The 10,855-nt window shown below is 40.2% G+C and overlaps 1 protein-coding gene across 1 annotated transcript; it reads left to right on the forward strand.

Annotated features, from left to right (window-relative positions):
* Window positions 1–367: 367 nt before the first annotated feature.
* Window positions 368–3,487, forward strand: LOC130073734 (patched domain-containing protein 3-like). The gene is made up of 4 exons (XM_056239309.1): window positions 368–1,130; window positions 1,435–1,562; window positions 1,638–1,783; window positions 1,863–3,487. The coding sequence occupies exons 1-4, from the start codon at window positions 438–440 to the stop codon at window positions 3,485–3,487; spliced, it is 2,592 nt and encodes an 863-aa protein (XP_056095284.1). The 5' UTR covers window positions 368–437.
* The last annotated feature ends 7,368 nt before the right edge of the window (window positions 3,488–10,855 follow it).

Genomic DNA, 10,855 nt, shown 5'->3' on the forward strand with positions numbered 1-10,855 from the left:
AATTCTATAGGTATGTGCGTTTGAATATATGTTTTAATTGAAGAATAAAATATAAAATAAAGTGTTTCTATTTTTATACTGGACTATGATGTGGTCTTTTGCTCTCATTGTAGAAGTGAATCTGCATTATAGCTAATTCAGGTTTTTGAATTCTATCAAATATTTTCCTGGAATTCCCGGGGTGTTGTACTCAATTATTTCTTTAAAGACTAGAATTTACTTGTGTAGCCACATCCTAGTTATGGCCCCTTAAGATTGAAAATGAACAAGGAAGTCTGTTAATGAGTAACCTTATTTAGTTAAAGTAACAAATGAGTTGTTAATGTTTAGTACTCAGCCAAGTACGTTATGGCAACACATCGTTATAGGAGGAGGATGTTTCTGGGGCTTTGCAGAAGAGCAAGAGATTCACTGTAGACTGTTGAAGTGTACGGAGGATGGCGAAGTGTAAAACAGACTGCATGGAAAGGCCTCTGTCTCTGGCCTTTGAAAAACTCGGTCGTGTGGTTGGTAGACATCCATGTGTGTTTCTTTTATTAGCTTTATATGTGGCGACTGCCCTTGGAGCTGGTTTTATCTTTCTTCAGGAGAGGGAAGCAAATGATATTGAAGACCAGTTTACGCCTGTCAACGGACCTGCCAAGTTGGAGAGGGCGATTGTGGTGGAAAATTTCCCACAATCAGAAGAGTTTTCTCAGCTACGGCTTTCGTCTGAAGGCACTTATGCCTCTTTGATAATCACAGGCTTGCAAAGAGAAAATATATTATCTGAAGCAGCTTTTAATGACATTATAGAGTTAGACAGACAAGTTAAAAGTATGACGACAGGAAACGCTTTTGAAAACCTCTGTGCCAAAACAAAGGGAAGGTGCATGTCAAATGCAATTTTAGACATTATAAGTTACAATGCTACTAAAATAGTTTCTTCAAACATAACATACCCGATGAATAATGACATGTTTTTGGGAATAACCATTGGCGGTGTAGAGCTAAATCCAGATAGCTCAGAGCTGACCAGTGCAAAAGCAGTCAGGCTTTTATATTTTTTAGACGAGAAGAAGACAAGGGAAAACCTTCACTGGCTTGATGGCTTTCTAAAACTCCTCTCAAACTCTACGGAACAGAAAACGGTAAGTCAAAGAAATGATTGTGAGTTATATCTACATGTGTACATGTGTACAGATACCCGATGACCATTGTGTATGTAAAAGTACCTCAAATTACATTAATCAAATAATCTCCAATAACTGTAACTCAAGCACCTAAAGTCATTTGGACAATAAATCCAATATTTTGATAAATTGAACCAAATCTATGTACATTTTCTTGATCATAATTTGTCATAATTACTTCTTCACTGGGCTCTAACACAATACAACACATTCATGTATACAGTAACTATACTGAACAGTGTTTTATGTTGATTTTCTACAGGTCCATGTGTCTTACTTTACATCAATATCAAGACAGAATGAGTTGGAGACCAATTCAGACTCTATCATCCCCCTCTTCTCTGTTACATATGTGCTGGCTATTACCATTTCAATTCTGTCTTGTTTAAGGTATTATGAAAAATTAAAAATCTATCCCTATTTCTATCCCTAGCTATGTCATTTATCCTTTGTCTCCTTCCTCAGGTTGGACTGTGTCAGGACGAAGGTGTGGGTGGCTGCGTTCGGTGTGGTCTCCGCTGGGATGGCCGTGTTGGCCAGCTTTGGGCTGCTGCTGTTCTGTGGGATGCCGTTTGCCATGACCGTGGAAACAGCGCCCTTTCTGATTCTGGGTAAATGTCATTTATTTAATCATCTAGTAGGTGTCTCACAGCTGATGTTCACAGGCTCACCGTCTCTGCTGTCCTCCAGGTGTTGGTGTAGATGACATGTTCATTATGATCTCCTGCTGGCAGAAGACTGAAGTTCATAAAGCCGTTGAGCTTCGTTTAGCAGAAACGTATAAAGAGGCCGGTGTGTCCATCACTATTACCACGCTGACAGATGTGCTGGCTTTCTACATCGGCCTCATGACGCCTTTCCGCTCAGTTCAGTCCTTCTGCATGTACACCAGCACAGCTCTTCTGTTCTGCTACATCTTCAACATCACCTTCTTTGGCGCGTGTCTCGCACTGAATGGTAGGAGAGAGAAAGGCAACAGACACTGGCTGACCTGCATGAAAGTCCCAGAAGCCACTGGTGATGGTGGAGGCTGTTGTGTTGGTGGGGCGTATGATAAAAACACACATAAGGAATTTGAAATGCCAATGGATTCATTCTTTAAAAACTATTACGGCCCTTTCTTAACAAGAGTGTGGGTTAAGGCGCTCGTGTGTCTCGTCTATGCCGGGTATTTGGCAGTCAGTATCTATGGATGCTTCCAAATGCAGGAAGGTTTAGATGTGAAAAATTTAGCAGCAGACGGTTCGTATGTTGGTAGTTACTATGACAAAGAAGATGAGTTCTTCTCTGCCTTTGGTCCCAATGTCATGTTAGTTATAAAGAATGAAGACTTTCAGTACTGGAACCCAACTGCTCGCAAAAGTCTTGACTTGTGTTTGGAAAAATTTCAAAATCTGACAGTGGCAGATTCAGGCATTTCGACTTTTTCTTGGCTGAGTGAATACATGCAGTATGGACAGAATGCAGGTTTCAATTTAGACAATGAAACACAATTCAAAAGCCATTTAACTGCATTTCTTACTCAGTCAGTTTTTGGTCAAGATATTAATTTCACAAACAATCAAATTCATGCATCACGTATGTTCATTCAGACTGTGAACATCCGCACAGCGATCGATGAGAAGAACATGCTGAATGCATTTAGAGAAACCGCCGAAAAATGTGGGAAATTGCAGACACCAGTTGATCTGATAGTGTACCACCCTGCATTTGTCTATTTTGACCAATTTGCCGTCATCGTCAGCAATACAATCCAGAATATAGTAGTTGCTACATGTGCAATGTTAGTCATTTCACTCCTGTTGATCCCAAACCCTCTTTGCTCTCTCTGGGTGACATTTGCCATCGCATCTGTCATTGTGGGAGTGGCCGGTTTCATGGCATTATGGGATGTTAGTTTAGACGCTGTGTCTATGATTATTCTTGTTATTTGTATCGGGTTTTCTGTCGACTTCTCTGCTCACATATCCTATGCTTTTGTGTCAAGTGAAAAGTCCTCAGCGAATGAGAAAGCCATGGATGCCATCAATAAACTAGGCTATCCCATCATTCAGGGTGCCGTGTCCACTATCGCAGGTGTGGTGGTGCTCGCTGCTGCCAAAAGCTACATCTTCAGGACCTTCTTCAAAATCATGTTCTTAGTCATTCTGTTTGGGGCCGTCCATGGCATCATATTCATACCGGTGTTCCTGACCTTCCTCGGCACTTGTAGTAAAAACAAAAAAAATCTTCCAGAGCTCAGTGACACAAGCGAACGGCGAGTAATAGCAGTTGTGATTCAGAATGTATGGTGTGCGAATCCTGACTGTCCATAGCAGGGACGTGCACAGGGGGGTTGCTCAGGTTGCTCGGGCAACTGCCCATATGCCCTTCTCGACTCAGGTTGCCCTTCCGAGAAAAAAATAAAAAAATAAAAAAATCGTACAATGGATGCAGAAGTCAGAGCAACTGCCCCTCAAAATTCCTGTGCACGTCCCTGGTCCATAGGCACCGTGTGACAAGTGGTTTATACAATGGATGGATTAACCCCCTGAGGTCGGCGGTCCCACCGGAGATACCAGCTCACTTTTTTTCTTATCAGTGCAAAAGAAACTCAAAATACTCTGTTGATTTTGATCTTACATATAAGTGTTATACATCATTCAAAACTGTTAAATGTCTTCTTTTATTTGTGTGCACTCATAGTAAAAACAAAATGTTGTGTTTTTCGTAAAATAAAGAAAATAAACATGATGCACGTTCTGCTGTCTCTCTCAATGCGAAGTTCATTCTGAAACGCGACAGAAAATGACCTACAACTCAGCGAATGCTTGTCACTGTGACATGAAACGTATGTCTTTATGAAGCTTGACTTTTTTTAAGCTCCATTTTTAAATGATGTAAATCAAATCAAAAACAAATATTGTCTGTTGAAGTAATACATATGAAAGCAACGACATACAGTTTCTCCAGCACCAAGCTCATTAGCGCTAATGTGACCACACCCACGCTTGAACAAGCTCTTCACATGCAAATGAGCCACGTGGAGGAACGCAACGCCCTCCTCACCCCTAAACAAAGAATCAGCGACTTCAGTAGCATACTGCTCTGCTTTTCATCGAGTTTGGAAGACTGTGTTTGTGCTGTGCTGTGCCTTGGATTTACCTCAGAAGAGTTAGAAGAACACGATTTGATTATAATCCAGTACCTGGCCTGTAGACCCGTTTGTAATTTCTGATATTGTTATGGCCATATTTGCTGACTTTTTACCTTAAAAGGTCATGGTCAAGGTCATCTTCCTACTTCTTATCCATAACTTGGCCATTATTAGGAATAAAAAACAGATGCAATAAGTCTAATTCTACTAAATGTGACATTTAACATTCATTGCTAATATTGTTTTTAACATTAAGGATCATCTTGTCATTGAAATGTTAATGTCAACATCATTTTTCAATAACTCGATTAAGATTTCTTTTTTTAATAGTCACTTTTTATTGTATTTTTTTCCACAATGATTTTTTATTATTATAACAAGACATGAAGAGAAGAAATGTAACAATTATAAACATCCGTTTGAACTTTTATTTTAATTGGATGTTTGTACAATGAGATAAAATAAAACAATTGGGTGCAAATAAAACTATGTATCAATAAGTGATACAATTACATCATACCAAATTAACTAAAAGTGCACCATATAGTCTGATTTCTCTCAAAGTGTACTGTATGTGTGCATGCATGTTAGTGTGATGGGTTTTTTACAGGATAATTTTTCCATTTTTCCATGGCAGAATATGGTGCATGAAACTCCAGCAGCACGACAGCCACATCGGCGATTGTCACACTTGCCTGCACACTTACATACTGTGAGCAGACTTGGTGCTAAGGGCTTTAGACATTTTGATGGCAGGAGTGTGCCAAAGTGCTCCTTCCATCCATGTTCCGTTGGCTCTAGTCTTGCTTTGGCGTCCTTGGCTGTTGCAAGCAAGTGGCATGCCGTATGAACCAGAAAAGCCCCTCGTTGGATGTGGCCTCTGATCCCACTACTTGTTGGAGGGAGAGCGTTAATTCAGGGCCGGTTCTAGACATTTGGAGGCCCTAGGCAATATTCATGTTGGAGGCCCCCGCACCACCAATAAAAAACTCTTGAAACAAATATGATTCCTAACCTTTTAATTTATACAACATTTAATTTTAAATGTTGTACATTTTTACTTACACAGTAGGCCTACATAAGTTTGGACACATTACTATTTTTAATATTTTTGAAAGAAGTCTCTTATGCTCATCAAGCCTGGATTTATTTGATCAAAAAAACAGAATAATAATATATATATATTAAATATATTAAAATTTAAAATAATGGTTTTCCTATTTTCCTATACTTTAAAATATATTTCTGTGATGCAAAGCTGAATTTAGTGTCACGTGATCCTTCAGAAAACTTTATAATATTCAGATTTATTATCAAATGTTAGAAATGCTTAATATTTATTTTATAACCTGTGATACTTTTTTTCAGGATTTTTTTGATTATTAAAAAGTTGTTTTAAAAAAAGTCTTCACTATCTTAACACATCCTTGCTGAATATTCCTGTTTTTTTCTGTATTTTTGATCAAATAAATGCAGGCTTGTAGAGCATAATAAAAAACTTCTTTCAAAAACATTAAAAATAGTAATTGGTCCAGACTTTTTACCAGTAGGCTACTGTATGTACATATTAATCAAACTTCATCTAAGGTAATCTCTTTTTTTGTTTAATGAAGATGTTATTGTTATTTTGCTGTTTTATTCAATTTATTCACAGTTCCAGAATACCAATTCAGTGATATGCTTTTATCATTTTTTTCATAGCTGGTATGGGCAGGATTTTCCCCTCCCATTTAATCAATATTGACTGCAGATATGGTCATATTATTAATATAAGTAATATGATATTATGCATTGCATTGTTAGCTTAAATATGCTATACACAAATCAAGTGGAAGAGAAAGACACGGTCGCTACTGATTAGAAAAAAAATTCTAAACTGATATTATTGGCGTAATAAGTATGATGTCAGGGTATAGTCTAATCATCAGCAGAATTTAGAAGATAGACCCATGAGATCCTTTATTTGAAACATTTAAAAATGTTGTAGTGTGTTGGCTTTTTAACTTTGAATACAAACGTCTCATCTTTTTACTTTTGTAGCGTTTTTAGTCAGCGCCCGACGCGATGTTATTCATTGTACACGCAAATTCAAAGCGTCGCGCTTTTTTAAACTCGTAATAAAGCGGTGAATGATTTTTCCAGAAATGACGCTGATCTACAGTACAAGTTTATATTTAGAATACATTGCAATCACTCCAAAATAGATGACGACAACGCACACACCTGCATTGCGAGCTGTGCTTCTTTGCGTGCCTGTTTAGGCTTTTGATTCGCAGCACCTGATGGATGCGTCCGTTACACACACTTTCAGAAGCCGGCACCCGCTTTGAAACGGAAACATTAATTGGTTTAACTGCAGATGAGTGACAATTCAACAATATCCAATGAACAATGAGGCTAGTATTTCTGCCCGTCTGGTGGACTATGTAGGGGATGTTATGGTTATAGAGGCCCCTCCTCAAAGCCCGAGGCCCTAGGCAATCGCCTGCTCTGCCTATAGCTAGCGCCGGCCCAGCGTTAATTCCAGCACGTCCACTGGTGTAGATTTCTACCCTTAAGTCATCAAATGTCTTAGCTGTTGTAGTTGACCTGGCCCCAGCCCAAGCACACGCCAAGTACTTCTAAGCCAACGCTGCATCTTGCTATGTCAACGTGTCTGCCTCTCCAAAGTTGGCTAAGTATTGGACTGGGTCAGAAGCCATAGCAGCATGTTTAGTCCCCACCTTGGTCATACAGTCATCTCCAGTCAGGATATGTGCTTTAATCACTGTCTTTGTCAGTGACGCTCCAAGACGAGAAACTGCTTGATGGAGTGGAAGCATTCGCCGCCTCTCACCAGTGCCATACTGCTGCCATCTCTTTCATCCCGAGTTCTTGGAAGTATGGGCTGTAGTGAAGAAGTAATGCAAACGTGTCTGTGTCATTGGAGACTATGACAACTCTCTTGCACTGCTTCACACGAACAGCCCACTTAACATGCACCAGCAACCTGGCATCAGCCTCCTCAATCCAGTTCAAGAGGTCTGGGATATCTTCGCCACCAGCTGCCTTTGCTGGTAGCACCTCATCATCAATGACAATAGAGCTGACAATGACAGTTGCATTGGCACTGGCTCGATTGCATACCATATCCCGAGCTAACAGTTGGAGATTCCGCTTGTTCTCCTCAGATGCCCAGAACTTGTCAAGTTGCTGAGGGATGGGTGTGTCTGTTCATGCCAATGATGTCGATGCCTGTTGTTGAGTCTGTACGCTGCATGCGCTCCCCTTCTTTCAGGGACATCTCGATGTAGGAATCTAGTACAAGATAAATGAACTCCGGCTCTTGGCAGAGGGATGATGTTGAGCTGATGATGGCATTGATGACCGCACCTAAAGTAGGGAATTGTGCTAGAGGCATCCGTCGCATCTTCAACATGAAGTCTACCACAACATGAGTGGCATAAGTAGACTCATGACTCAGGACTCCATTGGTTGAGATCAAGTCGAGGCTCAATCTCACTGACAAGTTTTGACTTGTTGACATGAGCTGGAAGGTCACCATCAAACAGGGGAGATGCTGAAAGCACATCATGAGAAAGTATCTGCCGGATACTCATGCCCCGCTCCTTAGCAATGTCCATACTCCAATGTGCCTCGGCCATGTCTTTGGATGAGATTAACTTCTGCTCCTTCATACTGATTGTCGGTGTCTTCTGTGGTTGTTCATTGAACTGAGGTAGTTTTCTCTTTTATACAGTTGTGCTAATTTTCTTGGTCTTATCAACTAACCTCTCCTGCCTGTACGAGCAGTAGACATGCTTCCCATTTTGGAGACAGTTGAGCAAGCGAGGAGCGACACCTCGTCAACAGCTTGCTTGGTGAGCAGATTGTGCAGTGGAACAGGCACATTGACTGTCACTGAGTATGGATTTTGCTGCTCTAGCACAAAGTCCAGCAGCTTTGAAACATTTTGGTTGAATGTAAGGCGGCGAGTGGTGCTCAGTGCATGCTGGAGATGGCATTCTGTCTGTTTTAAAGTGTGGTTGTTGGTGAGAAAGTTGAGGATATCAGTGATCATCCCAATCTCATGGAACAAGAGCTCAAACTCTGCTACAGCATTTGCATTGTGTGTGGCTCCTACGACATAGTGACCTCCAGGACCCTTTGACACTCACTGAATGGTCTGCTCGACCTTCATGTCACCTCCCACAGCACAGAACCAGCCAGGGCGATCCTGCACAATCCACTGGCCTATAGAGAAGCGCCGGTAGAGCTCAGGATGAGTGAACTCTAGCACCTTGATTTGTTCAAGATACCATGACCCATGACGAAGGTAGTTTATGCAGTCACATTCTGCAAAGATTGGCATTGAATCCTGTAGTAGCCATGTGTAGGTTCCAGTTTCCTTCTCTTTCGGAGACTACAGCATTTTTGATGATGGCCACCAATTCCAGCCAAACTCCAAAGAATTGGCAAAGCTCTGACTTTGCTTCACACTCCTTCTCAAACTCCAGAAAGTCCTGATTCAACTTCTGCACTTGTTCAATCAAGGCTTCAAACTGCTCTGGGGAACGTTGATTTGTAGCCAGTGTAGTGTGCAGTGCCTCTACCTGTGCTAGAACTGGATATTCTGCTTTGTCCTTGTGTTGCCAGAACATCTCCCACTGGAGCGACCTGATCACATCCTCCACAATCAGCATCCCAGTGAGAGCACGGACATAATGACTCCCATTTAACACCGACTCTATCACGACAGGTCCAAACACTTCACACTCCCCCAATGCATCATCCAGGCAAGAACCTCGAAGCAGTTTTCCCTAGCATCTGGGCAGAACACGGGTCCAATGGAAAGGGCCCATGGAGAGGAACAGATCCTTGAACTGTTCTGTAAATTTGAGTTACTCATGTACATGTGTAATGCTCACTGTTGATCAATTAGTGCGATGCTCAATAGTCAGATGAAAACTTTAGGAACCTTGGAAATCTTTTGATACTCCTGGTAAAATACAAGAAAAGTTAATCCTTGTCCTCTTATTTTCTGTGAATTCTGTCTAGTGTTGTACAAATACACAGTAAAAGGATAGACTGTAAAGTTAGTTCGCATGTACATGTCTTTTGAGATTCTTCAGAATAGGAAAACGACCTTGACCATGCCCTTTCAAGGTCACAATAACCCAATATGGTCCTATCAATGCCAGAAATGAAATCAACATACCCTAATTAGTCAAAATAGAGGTATTACATGTGTAAACATTCAGAAACAAAGAAGTTGGATTTTCATCATCATCCGATGGCGGCCATTTTTGATTTGACCATTACGTAATTCGTGGCACTATGGCAGACGAGCACCTCTGTGATTTTTCATGTCTAGGGACCCTCTTACTCAGTTCAAGTGAGAAATTCCCCCAACACCAAATTGCGAACGGGTCTACAGACCAGGTCCAGGACTATTATGAGAACGGTGTTTAAGGTAAGACACTAATAGTAGCATGTTATTGTTACATAAACTTTACATTGTAGCTACTAGTTAAACTGGTGCCAGACTAAAATCTAGGCTACGTTATGAAATGTGATTGGAGTAAAAACATGAAGCCTAATGCTAAATTTATATACATGTATGACACGAGAGTTTTTATGTTCGATAATTAAACACAGCACGATATAACAGTATAGGCTATAGGCTCGTATTTGTTTATTATTATTATTATCGTATTTGTTTATTTATATTATGTTTAGACCTGTGTTTACTGTTAAATACTGTGTTTGTGGATATCTGCTCGTAGATATAATAATGGTAAGAATAATGTTTCATAGTTTGGAGCGGCTCGAGCGCTTCAGTAAATGTCCCCTGCACGCGCTGTGAGTTTGTGTCGCGCTGCAGGTTTGAAAAGCAAAACGCACCAAACATTAGGCTTCATGTTTTTACTCCAATCTCATTTCATAACGTCGTAACGAATGGAAACGTTTGAAGTAACATAATCCATATAGTTTTCTCTAGTGTTGTGTGTGTTCCTTTTTAACGATTTAGGCTGCTATATATTGTTATTATTGCAGCCCTACACATATATGCCTAGAAGACACAACAAAATTGGTGTTCATATATAGTGTATGTGTGTATTTAGTAAATCTCATAATTTTAACCAGAAAAATCTAAAAATGTATTCCCAAAATCGTGCAGCCCTATATTTTCTCTTGATATCAGCATGTTCACAGGTGTTTAAAAAAAAGATATAAATATTTATTTTTTTACAAGGACCAGATGCCACTGATGAGGCCTGCTGACTTCAACATTCACATGAGTCTCTGTACATGAACATGGTAAAGTGAAAACACCTTGGAGATGTCAGGTATGTAGCCTACTATGTTACAGGAATGGCACAAAGGTGTGTGACTGACCAAGTCTCTTTCTTTAGATCAATGTGTTGTAACAGTCAAATCTGTGTACATGTTTTTTTTTTTTTTTTTTTGGTGTTGTAATTGTACTACAGACCTTGAGGGGGCAACAATGAGTTATACTCTCAGACATAAAACAGGTGTAGAGAGTAGAAGCAGTAGATTGGTAATG

This window comes from Rhinichthys klamathensis, unplaced genomic scaffold (genome assembly GCF_029890125.1).
Source record: "Rhinichthys klamathensis goyatoka isolate OS25496 unplaced genomic scaffold, OSU_Roscu_1.1 h1tg000558l_1, whole genome shotgun sequence".
Lineage (NCBI taxonomy): Eukaryota > Metazoa > Chordata > Actinopteri > Cypriniformes > Leuciscidae > Rhinichthys > Rhinichthys klamathensis.

Coding starts and splice junctions, on each gene's coding strand:
- LOC130073734 (XM_056239309.1), top strand. CDS start 438: ATGGCGAAGTGTAAAACAGACTGCATGGAAAGGCCTCTGTCTCTGGCC. Junction 1,131..1,434: donor ACTCTACGGAACAGAAAACG/GTAAGTCAAAGA, acceptor GATTTTCTACAG/GTCCATGTGTCTTACTTTAC. Junction 1,784..1,862: donor AGCGCCCTTTCTGATTCTGG/GTAAATGTCATT, acceptor GCTGTCCTCCAG/GTGTTGGTGTAGATGACATG.